The sequence below is a fragment of the Pyricularia pennisetigena genome, assembly GCF_004337985.1.
Source record: "Pyricularia pennisetigena strain Br36 chromosome 4 map unlocalized Pyricularia_pennisetigena_Br36_Scf_11, whole genome shotgun sequence".
NCBI classification, from domain to species: domain Eukaryota; kingdom Fungi; phylum Ascomycota; class Sordariomycetes; order Magnaporthales; family Pyriculariaceae; genus Pyricularia; species Pyricularia pennisetigena.
The window spans coordinates 569,146-585,317 of NW_021940923.1; the positions used below are offsets into that span (position 1 = coordinate 569,146).

General features: G+C 46.2%; 3 protein-coding genes across 3 annotated transcripts; 2 read left to right on the top strand and 1 right to left on the bottom strand.

Annotated features, from left to right (window-relative positions):
* Nucleotides 1-4,450: 4,450 nt before the first annotated feature.
* On the top strand, nucleotides 4,451-5,174 carry PpBr36_10765 (uncharacterized protein; the record flags this gene model as incomplete). The annotated part of the gene is made up of 3 exons (XM_029897873.1): nucleotides 4,451-4,864; nucleotides 4,933-5,073; nucleotides 5,136-5,174. 3 exons carry the CDS (start codon nucleotides 4,451-4,453, stop codon nucleotides 5,172-5,174), a joined length of 594 nt encoding a protein of 197 aa, XP_029743876.1.
* A 1,544-nt stretch (nucleotides 5,175-6,718) lies between these two features.
* Nucleotides 6,719-7,116, bottom strand: PpBr36_10766 (uncharacterized protein; the record flags this gene model as incomplete). Its single annotated transcript, XM_029897874.1, has 2 exons — nucleotides 6,719-6,866; nucleotides 6,896-7,116. Coding segments are annotated over 2 exons (369 nt in total), but the record flags the coding sequence as incomplete, so codon positions are not given.
* A 6,488-nt stretch (nucleotides 7,117-13,604) lies between these two features.
* Nucleotides 13,605-15,851, top strand: PpBr36_10767 (uncharacterized protein; the record flags this gene model as incomplete). Its single annotated transcript, XM_029897875.1, has 3 exons — nucleotides 13,605-14,948; nucleotides 15,033-15,560; nucleotides 15,627-15,851. 3 exons carry the CDS (start codon nucleotides 13,605-13,607, stop codon nucleotides 15,849-15,851), a joined length of 2,097 nt encoding a protein of 698 aa, XP_029743874.1.
* Nucleotides 15,852-16,172: the final 321 nt, after the last annotated feature.

The following is a 16,172-nucleotide window of genomic DNA, read 5'->3' on the forward strand; positions in this document are numbered from 1 at the left end:
CCTCCAAAATCAAAGAGATTGCGACGGGTATGAGACTGGAACTTTTCAATTCCCGGGAGGCGGATTGTACATCGTCCGAGCCAGGGAATCGCAGTCCCTCGTTGCTCCCGCTAGATTTGAATAAAGTCGGGGATGAACTGGAGTTCGGCAGATTTATGTTCGGATTGTGCGTCTTCTTAGGGCTCTTTTTCGTTGGCCAAGGCTTCGTCTCTACCGATCGTCTTCATTTATTCTGCTGATCTGATTTTTCGCGTCCCCACGCGAACAAGGAGATATTACTCGCTCTCGAGGATTGGATCAAGGCCATTCCGGAACATCATGTCAACCAAACATGATATGGGATTGAGAAAAGCAGCAAAGACTGCGGTGATACCATGAAATGTACCGGATGCCGTGCAAAGTGGGCGTTGTACATGGAGAGTCATCTACAGCGTCACGAGACGTGGTTGGACGGGTACTTTGTAATACTACGCAAGCCAAAGGCCGGACGAGCCTTTTCGGGTAGTCGTCAGTGTAGCGAAGAATCATGCATCCTCACGTGATATTGACTATCAAAGACCTGACCAACCAATCTGCGGCACTCTGCCTCGAAATCTATAACCAATGTCGAGGCTTTAAATCCCAAGGGTGATGCCACCTGAGGAGCTGTCGTCCCAAGCTAGCCCCAGATCGATAGCCCACCGATTGCGCCGGATGGCCATCTCACTGCAAGTAGGGTATTCTTCCGGATCAGTGATCGACGATTCTTTTCACTGTAACGTTCAACGACACACCAGGGAAAATGCAACGATCTCAGCAGAGTCTATCGGGTGTTTAGATCCTCCCCATTTGACGATTAGAGATTTACATTTCAATTTTCAAGCTTGGTCTCAAGACTCTCCAACAGTTAACGTTGGGCTCCACATCTCCGACCCCCCTAAAGTCCGGCCCCCTTGAAAAATGTAACGACGAAATACCCCTTTTATAAACCGATTTAAATGTAAACCTATCAACGCACAATAATACAATCATTGTCAGGCTCTCCCGGTTCGCTAACCTCTTCTCCATCGTTCAAATCCTCTAAACAGTCCCTATTATTTTCCTGTGCTTCATAAACGTTTTTTTTGCTGACCAAAAGCTCGTTGGGATCCGGAATTACCCTTTTCCTTTTGACCGGCCGTACCGCCTCCAATTTTGCTTTTAACAAACTGATTTTTTGCTGAGCTTCAGCCAATAAGATATCCTTGGTTTCGAAGCTTTTTTGGACTTTTGCAAACAAAAGCCGTGAAGTGGCGATACTTTTTTCGGACCGGGAAATTTCCTGTAGTTGAAGTCGAATATCTCGGGTCGTTTTAGGGGTTTTCCAAATAAGTAAAGATTGGTTGTTAATTTTTTGGGTTGGATTTCCCGGTGTTTTATCCCTTTTGAAGCCGTTATTTTTACCTTTTTCGACGTTGACGTTGCTATTTTCTAATAAAAAAGGGTTTAAAAGTGGTTTTGCCAAGTTCACCAGCCATAACCCCGTCGTACGCCAACCAGATTGAATGGTTTTTGCTATAAATGCTTTTGATCTGGCTTTTCGATAGCAAAGTAGAAAGTTTCGTTTCCCAACAACCGTTGAACAGCAAAACTGGATTACAAATCCCAGGTGACGTCGATAAGCTTCCTTTAACGGCCCAAAAACCGATAAATCCAACGGTTGAAGAACGTGCGACGAATGAGGAGGTAAATATAAAAGCTGAATATTATTTTGGAGGCAAACAAGCATAAACTCGTCGCTGACGTGTGATCCGTGGCCGTCGAGAACTAATAAACGCTTTTCAGGAGTTAAAGGTTGGGTATTTGGAATAAACACCTTTTTTAACCATTCGATACCTGTTTCATTATTTGTCCACCCGTTTTCTGTTGCATGAAATTGCCAGGTATCGAAAGGACTTAAATCAGCTGGAAACCATTGTTGCTGTACGTTTTTCCCCTTAAATATAACGAGGGGAGGTATAACAGCCCCCGTAGCTGATACACATTCGATTATGCTCGTCCAACCCCGCGTTCCAGGCTCTTTTCGCTGTAATGGCCGGATTTTATTACGCCCTAACACCAGGCCATTAGATCCTTTGCCTTCCATTATACCTGTTTCGTCCATATTCCAACGGTTGGCCGGTTTTATAGTATCGATAACGAGATTTTTCAAATAGGACCACCAAGATTTAATTACCTCGGTTGTAGCCCCATTAACCCGGGCATTTTCTATTCGCCGGGGCCTTTGGGTTTTCAAAATTGGATATCGGGCTATAAAACGGCTAACCCAATGTTTCCCAAGGCTTTTTCTTTCTCCGGCGGCCTGAAGAATTCGTTCCGCAAAATAGCGTAGTTCTTGATGCGTTGGCGGAAGGCCTAACGCGGCCTGCGCAAGTACCCAATCTGCCAAATAGGTCTCCTGCTCCTGTGAAAGCCTTTGACAAAATCTTTTCGCTTGTTGAATTGACTGGGCCCCCTTTAAACGATCGTGAAGGGTACTCCGAGGAATACCCCATTTTTGCGAGGTTTTGTGAACTGATTTGCCATTTCTTATGTCAGAAATGGCAGCAAGAAGCTGATTTTCAGTGTACTGTTTCATTGGAAAGTTTGGAGCAAGAATCTTCAAAATGCAAGTTCTAAAGTGAAAAGTTCGTCTAGATATTTATAAAATAAAACAAAGGGTTGACGTGGCTGAGTAGATATTTTTAGGGGCCGGACTTTAGGGGGGTCGGAGATGTGGAGCCCAACGTTACAAATTTTGGAGGGTTACGTAACCTGCCCGCGTGGCCTTTCCACACCGTGTCAAGGTACACGTTCAGGCTTGTAACAAACACAGGGACTAGGTATTTAAAATGGTAGCCCCTGGCAAAGAGCGGGGTACCAAAGTCAAAAGAAATAAGGTCGAAAGGAAAGTGGGGAAATGAATTTTCGATCAGAAAGAAATACTCCATAAGCTTATTTCGATTTGGCTCTTCGGCTGCAGCCATAGGACATAGAATCAAGTTCGAACTTGCAGCAAACTCTGAGCTAGGTTCGGGATCACGAACATGACCTGGAAGCCAAGATCGCTCATTACCTCGGAATGACGATGCAGACGAACCTTTCTCCGTTCGCCAAGATACACGCTCGTTTCGAGCGAACTAGCCTTAGTTTTGGCGGAGTAAAGAGACAATGTTGCGCCATCATATTTTGCAAATATGATGTGGCAGCCGAAACAGTAGTCTTGCCAGCTACCCGAATCGTCATCGGTCACGACCAATTGGCCAAGACGCCGGATTTTCTGGGGCCCAATTCCAACGGGAAGTGAGATTTGCGGCATCCGGGAGTCTGAGTCCGGGCAATCATATTCGTTGTTGGAGCAGTTCTAGACCTTTGAAAAGATTCGAACAGGGCAGACTCTGGTGGAAAGGGCTAAGTTTAATTGGAGCAGCAAAATTCCGAATTCGAGATTGTGATGTGCTAACTAAATTACTAAAGAACACAGGTGAAATTAAACCTTTGAAAGAAGCGGACTGCGCACAAACTTGGCCCCTGAGAGCTTAACCCCCGGTCCGAACCTTGGGGATCCTGAAATTATGGCCAGTACGAACCTTTTCGCCAAAGAACTGTCAATAAGAGCAAAGTTGTGCATCCAGAAGCTTTCCATCGCCATACAACCCAGCTACTATTACGTAGTAGACTTGTGATTTTTGGCCCGACTTAACGGATTTAGCAAGATTTTGCGGGGACGGCAAGCATTTGGCACCCCATAAAATCCTCTTACGGAACAAAAAAAAGATACTTTGGGGAGACAGCGGCTTCGTAAAAGGTGAACGACAAGATGACAAACCGACCGAGGGCGCGGGCATGGAACAAAATCAGGTATACTAAACCTTCTTTCGTCTCAACTTGCCCAAAAAGTTGGACACTGAAACACTAATGCGGCTCGACTTTCCCCACCACTTAGTAGCTTCTCACTCGGCCCTAAAAAGCTTATCACTCTCCAGCTTGTCATGAACTTTTGGGATGACGCGGCACCACGGCCATCACCGACAAAGCCTTGATAGGCTACACCAAAGAAGCTCGGGAGGGAACAAGCACTATCTGCAAATCTGACTTGTGTGTTGAATGCCTGACAAGGAAAATGTAAACTCATGAGGGACACGAAACAGTGCCTGAAGCATGGCAAGGAAACCGGGCTCGTTAACCTCATCTGAGTTTGTATCTGTGCCCGATGGTTGGAGATGCTTCGGTCAAAAAGACTATCTGCATTCACGCGATCTGGCGTCTATTTAAGCGACCAGAGTCCTCGGCCGATCTGCTGCCAAGACTCTACATCGCATCAGCATCTTTCTACTCATCAGTTGACAACCTTCAGACAAGCCGTTCACATTCATACTTTCGACGATTTTTTTTTTTTTTTTTTCATTTTTTCATTTTTTCCATTTAATCTCTACCCCAAACCCATCTCAAAATGCAGTTCCGTCAGACCGTCCTATCCCTCTTTCTCATCTTCAACCTGGCCCAGGCCCTGCCCACCTCGGCGCCGGCTGCGGTGGCTGACATCACCAAGCGCGCCAACGGCAAGAGCGGCGGCGGTGGTGGTAATGGCGGCAGTGGTGGCAATGGTGGCAATGGTGGCAAGGGCCGCGGCGGCGTCTCCAACACCAAGGCCGAGGTCAAGGGCATCAACCAAAACATCGCCATCCAGAAGGAGGAGAAGCAAGACGCCAAGAACGTCGGCAAGGCCGAGAAGGGCACCGCAGCGCAGTTCAACAGTGCCAAGAACCAGCTCCTCTCCACCATTGAAAAGGGAGAGGGCGTCCGCGCCAACAACCAGAAGCTCGCCGATAAGAACAACAAGCAGCTCGTCAACGGGCTGAACAAGGTGAGCTTCCCCATAGAGAAGTTGATTTCTGCCATGGGCGGAGACTGAATTTCGTTGTTTCTTTCCAGGTCCAAGGTGCGCAAGCTACGGAGGAGAAGCTGGCCAAGAGTCTCCAGGGCGGCAACAGCAAGTCGGACAAAAGCACCCTCAAGACCCTCCAGTCCGACTTTAGCCAGGGCATCAAAGTGAACAAGCAGAACGCGCAGTTTGTAAGTTTCAATTGATATTTTGCTGTTCTGGAAAAGCAAATGCTAACCTCTTTATGATACAGGCCAAGAATGGCGGCAAGACTGGCGGCAAGGGCAAATAGATTCATGTGGGCCGAGAAACGAAGAGTCTCACACGTATCCGGTCACTGTACAGACATTTTTTGACTGTCGTTTCCGAGAAACTGTTGTCTCTTGTCGGCAAACCAGTGTATTATCTAGGACTTGGCCTTGACAGGTCGATTTTTCTTCACAACATGTATTAAACACAACAATTTAGATAGGGTGGATGGTAGCGTAGTGTTTTTGAACACGAATTCGACTTGGTTTCCGGGCTCTCCAAAGCATCTTTTTCTTAAAAGTGAAAACATTCGTGGCGGACTTTCTGATGCAGAGCAACCTTCAGGCTTCTTCAAGTCCACCAGCAATTGCCTTGTCACTTACACCCGAACAGCTACCTAACGTTTGACACCCTAATTTCAAAGCTTATTGTGACCAAACCTGAACATTTCACCGGTCTTGAGGTCCTTTCCCAGACTGTAATACGGCAGAGCCATGCGTCGAAACATTTGACTCGCCTCAGTATTCGGAACTGTATTCATTCTGATGATTATGTTCTCTACCATCGTTACAATGAGTCTGAGCGCGAGTTCACTTACATGATTGTAAAAGTCATGGAAGGGCTTTATCTCGGTAGCCCTCTTTCCGATGCTACTTTAACTCAATTCCGCAAGAAAAGCCTAGCTTTGCGATTGAGCCGCCAATTTCTGCGCTTTTTGATGTCACGTTGGCTGACCGCCGTCACGGAAAGGCCAGACATTACTGTCCGATACATTTTTGTAGGAATGCCTTGAGCTCGCGTTTACGACGTCAAAGTCCGCTGGGAGTTGCTAGTCTCTCACGGCACTTCACCCATCCCAACATGCCGTATATTCGCTTGATTAGTATTTTGGCCACGGTCCAGCCTTTATCTCGTGGACGAGAACGCCAACGTCAGGCCTTTTGGCAACCTGTTCTCTGTGAAAATATTTGATGAGCTCCTTTTTTATTCACAGTGCCTACCAGCCAATACTCCTGGGGAACATTTGCGCGCAGTTAGGTCCTATTGGGCCCATGTCGCCTTTTCTATTGGACACCAGGCTCCCAGTTTATCATCACAGCAGGACCCTCCTGCGCTGCGCCGCCGCTAACTGGCTGCGCCACGTAAAACTGAACGGTACCTCATTAAACCCACGTCATGACGCCGCGAAGAAACAGAGTACTTGCATTCCATGAGCGACTGCCGTGGGCAACAACAGTTAGTGAGTGGGGATTCTTCATGCTCTGCCGCGGTAGCTAACTTAGTTTGGTGTGTGGTCTCAAGTAGATCGTTAATACATGTTTAGGGTTTTATGCGTGCGTATTTTTTGAGGAATTTACAACATCTTCCTTGCGAAAGCATTCGTAATAATGATAGAGAATTGAATTGCACGTCAAAACACCACCGTGACGACGCTGGAGAGCAAAAACAGCTAAAGGCTTTTGTTCAACTTTATATAAAAAGTAAATCGCTACATACAACCATCGCTAGAGAAGCTTTGAAATTTGTACGTTGTACCCATGAGTCAACATATAAAACACAGGTAGCTCGCATAATTCTTTCTACGGCTTAGGCGTCGTCTGTACGACCTCTGCTCTGGTACGCTGGCAACGCCCGCGTAGTCATCCAATCTGCAGCTAGCACCTGGGTAATACCAGGCCGCTGGCTTGGGTTCCACGCGAGCATCAACTTTGCTCCGTCTGGAGTAATATCTGGACTTGGGATGCCAAGCCATATGGGAGGTACCATATAAAATGGGACTCCAGGGGGCTTGTGGGTGCTGTCGGGTCATTCAGATTAACTACCGGCTCCCGATCAGGTTCTCCATACTGTTCATATAGTTTGTTTATCGGCATCTTGTCGAGGGATGCGGGGAGTTTCAGAAGGATGCTCCTGAGGTGAAGATCTAGCAAGCCATTCCCAGAGGCTCCCTTTGCATCCCGCAAGCTGCAAAGTGCCGGAAAAGCGACTAGACATGGGTGAGTTGCAATACGGCCGCGGTGATGGAAAAATTCCAAGATAGGAGGAATCAATTATTCAATTCCCGCCCTTCAGTGCGGCCAGCTGTGTTTTGATCAATGTGAGAAAGGATGTCGACTTCGATGCGGTCCGCGTCTGCGATGCCGACCTTGACGGCTACGTATCTCGACGTCGTCTTGCCAATGGCAAGCCAAGCAGTGGAAAATGCGCCATGGGCGGGATTGGGGAGCATCGCGATAGACGTAACCGTGGAACAGATTGAACAGACGTCAAAGCTGGGACGAAATAGCCAAATCATTGATGATAAATCAGTAGGTAGGATCTGTGAAATATTCCCCAAGTCATATATCTAGCCCCCTGTCACAACAGACTGGTTCACTTTGGTGTTGGGATCTCTTAGGGAGATGAGGGACGATTCGACAAAGTAGATGCTGACATGGTAGGGAATGCGACGTTGCTGATAGGAATATTGACCATACATGCTCCCAAGGACTTCTCTATCATGCGTCCTCCTGGGTCTCGCCGATCTTCACGTTTCGGCATTCTTGTTCTGGGTCCTGGTTGAGAATGAAAAGGGGTTTGGGCTAGTTTATACACGAAGTAATATTGGGTGCTACTGTGTGTCATCTGTACGGCAAAGACTGGCAGCTCTGAATAGAAAAAAAAGGCAGCACACAACGCAGACAGGTCGAGCCATTCTGTCGGCAAGTGTTCTTAAAATAAAAAGTGATGGCAATTGCCTATTTCTCGTAAGTGAGATTATTGTCTATTTCAAGTAATTATCCACGGACAATGATGACATCTCAACCCCATCCTCCAGATGTTGCATAACGTTGGGCCCCACATCTCCGACCCCCCTAAAGTCCGGCCCCTTTGAAAAATGTAACGACGAAATACCCCTTTTATAAACCGATTTAAATATAAAACTATCAACGCACAATAATACAGTCATTGTCAGGCTCTCCCGGTTCGCTAACCTCTTCTCCATCGTTCCAATCCTTTAAACAGTCCCTATTATTTTCCTGTGCTTTATAAACGTTTTTTTTGCTGACCAAAAGCTCGTTGGGATCCGGAATTACCCTTTTCCTTTTGATCGGCCGTACCGCCTCCAATTTTGCTTTTAACAAACTGATTTTTTGCTGAGCTTCAGCCAATAAGGTATCCTTGGTTTCGAAGCTTTTTTGGACTTTTGCAAACAAAAGCCGTGAAGTGGCGCTACTTTTTTCGGACCGGGAAATTTCCTGTAGTTGAAGTCGAATATCTCGGGTCGTTTTAGGGGTTTTCCAAATAAGTAAAGATTGGTTGTTAATTTTTTGGGTTGGATTTCCCGGTGTTTTATCCCTTTTGAAGCCGTTATTTTTACCTTTTTCGACGTTGACGTTGCTATTTTCTAATAAAAAAGGGTTTAAAAGTGGTTTTGCCAAGTTCACCAGCCATAACCCCGTCGTACGCCAACCAGATTGAATGGTTTTTGCTATAAATGCTTTTGATCTGGCTTTTCGATAGCAAAGTAGAAAGTTTCGTTTCCCAACAACCGTTGAACAGCAAAACTGGGTTACAAATCCCAGGTGACGTCGATAAGCTTCCTTTAACGGCCCAAAAACCGATAAATCCAACGGTTGAAGAACGTGCGACGAATGAGGAGGTAAATATAAAAGCTGAATATTATTTTGGAGGCAAACAAGCATAAACTCGTCGCTGACGTGTGATCCGTGGCCGTCGAGAACTAATAAACGCTTTTCAGGAGTTAAAGGTTGGGTATTTGGAATAAACACCTTTTTTAACCATTCGATACCTGTTTCATTATTTGTCCACCCGTTTTCTGTTGCATGAAATTGCCAGGTATCGAAAGGACTTAAATCAGCTGGAAACCATTGTTGCTGTACGTTTTTCCCCTTAAATATAACGAGGGGAGGTATAACAGCCCCCGTAGCTGATACACATTCGATTATGCTCGTCCAACCCCGCGTTCCAGGCTCTTTTCGCTGTAATGGCCGGATTTTATTACGCCCTAACACCAGGCCATTAGATCCTTTGCCTTCCATTATACCTGTTTCGTCCATATTCCAACGGTTGGCCGGTTTTATAGTATCGATAACGGGATTTTTCAAATAGGACCACCAAGATTTAATTACCTCGGTTGTAGCCCCATTAACCCGGGCATTTTCTATTCGCCGGGGCCTTTGGGTTTTCAAAATTGGATATCGGGCTATAAAACGGCTAACCCAATGTTTCCCAAGGCTTTTTCTTTCTCCGGCGGCCTGAAGAATTCGTTCCGCAAAATAGCGTAGTTCTTGATGCGTTGGCGGAAGGCCTAACGCGGCCTGCGCAAGTACCCAATCTGCCAAATAGGTCTCCTGCTCCTGTGAAAGCCTTTGACAAAATCTTTTCGCTTGTTGAATTGACTGGGCCCCCTTTAAACGATCGTGAAGGGTACTCCGAGGAATACCCCATTTTTGCGAGGTTTTGTGAACTGATTTGCCATTTCTTATGTCAGAAATGGCAGCAAGAAGCTGATTTTCAGTGTACTGTTTCATTGGAAAGTTTGGAGCAAGAATCTTCAAAATGCAAGTTCTAAAGTGAAAAATTCGTCTAGATATTTATAAAATAAAACAAAGGGTTGACGTGGCTGAGTAGATATTTTTAGGGGCCGGACTTTAGGGGGGTCGGAGATGTGGAGCCCAACGTTAATCTACAATTCGAGAATAATTACAAACTTTGTCAGCCTTCATCAGAAATCTCAACCTTGGCTTCGCAGTCGCCGTGGATTGTTTGTAAGATAAAGAAAAAGAAATACTTCTTATAACGAACTAAGGGTAATGTTAGCAATAACCAACTTTTTATTTATTTTGCTTGGCGGTGCGTTGGTTCGTTTTTAGGTTGCGGAACCTATAGACAGCCAACACGCCATGTTAATGAAAAGAACTGCTGTATAGGCTAGCCAGCCTATCCGTTATTTTTAACCAACTCAGAAGCTTTCCCCCAATCCCGTAAACGAACATTTTTGAGCATGTAGGAGGCCTTTTTTGGCTTGGGGTAACATAGGTATCGGATATAACCGCGAGAAACTGCAGGGTTTAACACCGAATGGTGACAATATCGCAAGATTCTAAATGTCGGCTCTTATAAACCTAACACATTTTCTAACTGACGGATCCTCACCCTGCCTCCTTTATTACGATTTCTTCAGGCTTTTCATGCAAACGGTACAAATTTGCCATCGAGGTCTTTACTTCGCCAGGGATATTCCCATATTTTGCATTGTGTATATGTTTGTTGTAAATATTGCCCGACTGACCGGCGGTAATTTGACTTTTTTTCGTTGTACTTGGTAACTGTAAATTGCAATAATCGCTCGTAAAGCGGAACTCAAGAGTATAGTGCATAAGAATATGGGTTATATCCAGCGAATATCCATGAACCGCCCTTTAACCAAACGAGCCGGTTGATAGTTTGCATAGGTTTACACAAATTACCGATGTTTGAGGTATGCCAAAACCCACCCATGGGGGGACCCAACCCGGCCCAAAATTGAACGCGGGTTTTCTTGGCAACCCGCGGGTTACCCCAGTTCGGGTTGAGCCTGCCAGCCCGCGGACCTTTACGGGCCCCCGCCAAAAGCCCGTGGGCTGGTGGGCCCGGCCGGGCTATTCCTCTTTTCGGGTTTTGGCAGGCTTTACCGACGTTACAAGTCTCGCTGTCAAACTGTATGTGCGAATCTGCCACACGGTCCACACTGCATTCGAAAGTATCCAAAAGAATAAAATCCGGTCCAACGCCCTAAAGTCGCCCGCAATGTATTTGGCTGACAAGCAGCTGCAGCACGGTGCGACGGCTATAGCTAAACACTGTCGATGTGCAGAAGGAAGTGACGTGTCGAGAGATGGGTTTACGCAGTTGAGAGGATCAATGGTTGGAAGCAAGTTTTGACTTTGGCCTCGGCATTCAATGCAAGCCCGACCCTTTCCGAAACCTGGCCCATGAGTACGCATCAAGCCTATCTCGGACAGCGTCCAGAGGTCAATCTAGTATAAACGGAGCTACACCCGATATAAGTGAAAAAGTGGCGGGATGAATTTCTAATACCGGCCATTAAGGCGATTAAACCAAAACATCGCTAGAACATGGATGAAGCCGATATTATGGCCGTCATGGGAATTAACGGATTGGTTATCGGAAGCGCAGAGGTGCGTTCATGACTGTCAAAACGGCCAGGAAGTTGTACATGGACCCCGAGAAGCGAGACGCTTTATTTTTGTCAAAAGTTATAAAAGCATCCTCCTTACATTTGTAGCTCCCGTGCGTCAAACTTAAAAGCCAAATACTATTCTGTTATCTTCAAGTTAAATACCCACGCCCCCACCCACACAAATAAAAAAACGCAGCAAATACCACGCCTGGCTGGTTTGGGCCAACACCGAAGCCTACTTCTTTTTGCTGTCGGCTTATTGATTTTGCTGAAGGCAGCGGAACTAGCGCTTCTGTGAGCTGCGGATCTTACTGGGCTGCCTAACAGATTGAAGTCGTCAGAGAACAGTAAAAAGTTAAACACGAACAGAAAAGCCGGGGAAAAAATAATCCTTTCCCCTCGGCAACATTGGTAAACCCAAAAAGTTGTTGGGAACCGCCAAGCCTCCATCTCAACTGAAATTGCTTTCCTGACTTGATAACTCAGTATTAGGCTTATGTTTATGCATTAGATGCCAATTTTCGAAGGTCAAAGCAGGGCCGAGGCGAAAAAGAGACGCCATGTCACCACACCAATATTAGCACAGACAGGTACTCTCAGCTCTAAGCAAGGCCTACTTGAAAACTTGAAACAAAGCAGTATCCCAAGTGCCCAGGCCGCCCAGATTAGTTTCAATCAGGTAGGGAAAGAATTGTTTTCGTTTCGTGCCTTTAGCTCCTAAACACAGCGACGGGCAATAAAAGTCTAAAATTCGTCTTCGGCGCATGTGAGACGGGCAGTACCTATCCCACACATAAGCAATAAATTCGAATCTAAGTTTAGCATTTGCTGACTGGGTTGTCAAACTGTTTTCAGTCGATGGGATGGCGGGGGTTTAATCCGTCCAATGTTAAAACTACTGCCAAACCACGATAAAAAAAAAAACCCCCTGCAACAATTTTAATCAAAATATAATATATTGCACGAATAACAAACATGGGGGTGGAACCCCACCTAAACGCCCTGGTACCGGCCCAACCCGTTGGTCATGACAAACTAATCCATGGCCTTCAATACGAAAGCATTGGTTTTGAAATAAAAAAGACTACCCCCGTATCCCAACATTGCGAACGACGGCCGCGCAAACCGGTTGTTTCTTAAAATTGCACAATTGGCGGAAATCAACGCTACCCCGGCCCCGAGAATTATTAAAGCACCTTTTAAATCTCAAAAGCTCGAAACTTTCAACACAGGAACTTTGCCACTGCCGACACCAATAGCCCGGATCAGCCTTGCGAACTAGTTCGGCCGAGAAATACGGCCGAGGCACATGGCAGGCGTTAAGGGCAGCTTGGTTGCTAAACGACACGGTACAAACGGGTACTAGTAATGCTAGACAAATTTATTATTAAGATCCAACTTGTATTTAAAAATGCCAAGTTTATCCATTCTCAGTTCTTATTGGATCGATAAGACCCATACTAGAACATTAGAATTTCCATCAATGCTGCCAAGGTTCCCCTATAACCACTTCCCCCAACTTGTCAAAAATTGCGTATGCTTCAAGACTGAGGTTGTCGCACGTTGAAATCTCTTTGCAATTTCCTACGGCAGAACACTACCCCAACAAAATATAATCTACCCAGCAGTAACTTGGCTGATTCGTGGGTTGTCACTAATTTGACGAATTGGTGGTAGTGTACATTGTGTCCCAACAACAATTACAGCTGCTTTCCCCGGGCATATGTCCAGCTGTGTAAGCAAGGCTGAATCTAGCGAAGCTCCAAACTTCATATCATTGTTTTCCATGTACAAAACAAAATACAAAAACGCAATCTAAGTCCTCAAAGCCGATGAGATGGCTATATTCACGTGAAATTTCGTAGTTTGTCGTCCTATTTCTGCCTGCACCATGGAAAAAGTACCTATCGCCGGTGTCTTTCTCTTATTACACGTGCTCTTGAGATGCAGCAGTTTGCATCATTTTCTCAGTTTCCTGAAGCCGAGGACTAACGCGGCGGCAACCGAGGCTGGAGTAAAAGATACAGTCATGATTTGGATTGGTCTTTTTTTTTCAAAAAGTGAGTAGCTCCCTCGCTATGTTGCCTGTTATCTGAAAGTACAGTCTACTTGTACATTCGCTCTTTGGCTATTCTTTCACGTTCGTTCCATGTGATAATGTTTACCCCCTAGACAAATTCCTCTATATAATAGCCACTCTTTCCCTCACGATCAACATGATTCTTTGATTTCATGTTACATTCAGCTCAAGAAAAAAACAGCGGTATATAACTCAACAACCCAACCATGCGCAGCGAAGAGCCTAGCGAGCCGTATTCTGTGCGCGGCCTGAGCTCGGTCAGGTCGACGGAGCGCATCAATCAGATCGATCAAGTACGAGCCTTTGGGATTGGAGATGTTGTCTCTCTCCCCCAGCTGGTAGTTTGTGGTGACCAGTCAGCCGGCAAAAGCTCTGTCCTGGAAAGCGTTACGGGTATCCCGTTCCCACGGAAGAGTGGACTTTGTACGAGATTCCCCACTGAAATCATCCTTCGGCACAACTCCAAAGCCACACAGATTACGGCCACTGTTCAGCCACACGCCTCGAGATTAGAAGAAAAGAAAAACATCCTTTTACAGTACCGTCGCGTATTAAAGGACATGTCGGAGCTCCCTGGTGTTATCGAGGAGGTGTCCGCATTAATGGAGATCCGCGGGTATGGGAACCATAGCACTGGGAACGCTTTTGCGTCTGATGTCTTGCGGATCGAGTTCACGGGCCAGACGAACCTCAACCTGACTATTGTCGACTTACCTGGACTCATCTCTGTGGCCAATGAAGAGCAGAGCGAAGAAGACATCCAGGTGGTTAAAGATATGGTCAAAGGCTATGTTCAGAGTTCTCGCACCATTGTGCTAGCAGTGGTGCAAGCTACCAACGACATCGCCAACCAGGTCATCATCCAGCTTGCACGACAGTACGACCCCGAAGGTGAAAGGACGGTGGGGATTATTACCAAGGCGGATTTGATCAACGAGGGCAGCGAAGCCAGCCTCGCGCAACTTGCGAACAACCAGGCCAACATTAAACTGAACCTTGGATTTTTTCTTTTGAAAAACCCGAAACCGTCCGAAATGGAAGAGGGTATTAACCCTAAACAGCGGTCGGAAAGGGAGTTGCGATTCTTTTCGGAACCCGTCTGGAAGCAGCATCTCGATATGAGTCGTGTGGGGGCCGAGAATTTGAAACTTTTCCTGCAGGACCTTTTGGATTCCCACATCGAAAAGGAAATGCCCAAGGTGATTGAGGATATTAAAAAGGTCCTGCACATTACGGAGGAAAGTTTGACGCGACTTGGCCAAGCCCGTCCCACGACGGGGCACATCCGTATCTTCCTGACCCAAGTCAGCACCAGCTTTTCCCAGCTGGTCCAAGCTGCCCTGGATGGCAACTATCACGGGCCATACTACGGGTTTTTCGATTCAGTTGTCCATTCACGGTTGCGCGCCGTCGTCCACGAAATCAATGGCGAATTCGCTACGGCCATTCGTACTCATGGCAAAAAGAGAGTTTTGAGGCCTGCAAAGTCAGAGACTGGCTGGGGTCGTGATGAAAATTCAATTAAGGAAAATAGCGAGGAGGACCATTTCGTAACCCCAGAAGAAATGAAAAACTGGGTCAAAAAGGCAAGTCTATATGCGATTATCTAACAGGGTATGACTGACATAATACAGGTGTACTTGGGCACAAGAGGCCGTGAGCTTCCAGGGAACTATAATCACGTCCTGCTGGCCGAGCTGTTTATGGAACAATCCTCCCGCTGGCTGCCCATCGCCAAAACGCACGTAGAAAGCGTTATCGCGACCGTCACCAGGTGGCTGCAAGACGCCGCTCGAATGGTTCTACCCGAGGACAAGATTCGTACTAATGTGCTTGCCATTTGCTTTCAATGGGTCGAGGCCGCCGGTAATAGCGCTTCTATCGAGCTCAACAAGCTTAAAGAAGACGAGCAGCGCCAGCCTATCACGTACAACCACTATTACACCGACAACATTCAAAAGTCGCGTCATGGCTTTTTCCGTGAGGCCGTGGAAGCGGCCATTAAAGAGACAGCAAGCACGGATTATCATGGCAAATTCCACGTTAGCAATATCCCTGTGGATTTCGCAAGGTTTTTCGAGGCTATGAAGTCCAAAGTCAATGTCGATATGGACGACCAGGCATGTGCCGAAGCGCTGGCGGGTCTGGAAGCCTACTACAAAGTGTGTTTTACTGTTTTACACGATGCCATTATTCCGACGTGGCGATACTAAATCATGCTGTAACAGGTCGCTATGAAGACGTTCGTGGATAATGTCTGCCGGCAGGTTGTCGAGCGTCATATTATTGCCCCCCTCCCCGAAATCTTCAGTCCAGTGACGGTTTCCAGATTTACGGACGACGAGCTTCGTCGAATTGGAGCCGAACCGGAAAAGCAGAACCGAAAGCGGGAAGAGCTTAACACCCGGGCTCAAAAATTGAGGAGCAGCCTTGCAAACCTCCAGCGACACTGACGTGCCTTTTATTTTCTGGGGTTACAAAAAGCTTCTTTTCGCTGTTTTCCTTAATTGAATTTTCATCCAATTATATGTTGGTCCCTCACGCGGAACTTGACTTCTTTTGGATCCAGGGATACGTTTGATTTCGGTCGACAGGTTGGAACGATGGAAAAGCTGGTTACGCAGGAAAAGGTTACAATTTTGATATTGTCATTAAACTCGAAAGTATATTGAAAGAAACTCAAAAATTACTGAAAGTGTTCCTGCCGGGATTCTTAGCCTTTTTTTTTTTTTTTTTTTTTTTTTTTTTTTTTTTTTTTTTTTGTTTATAGGTTG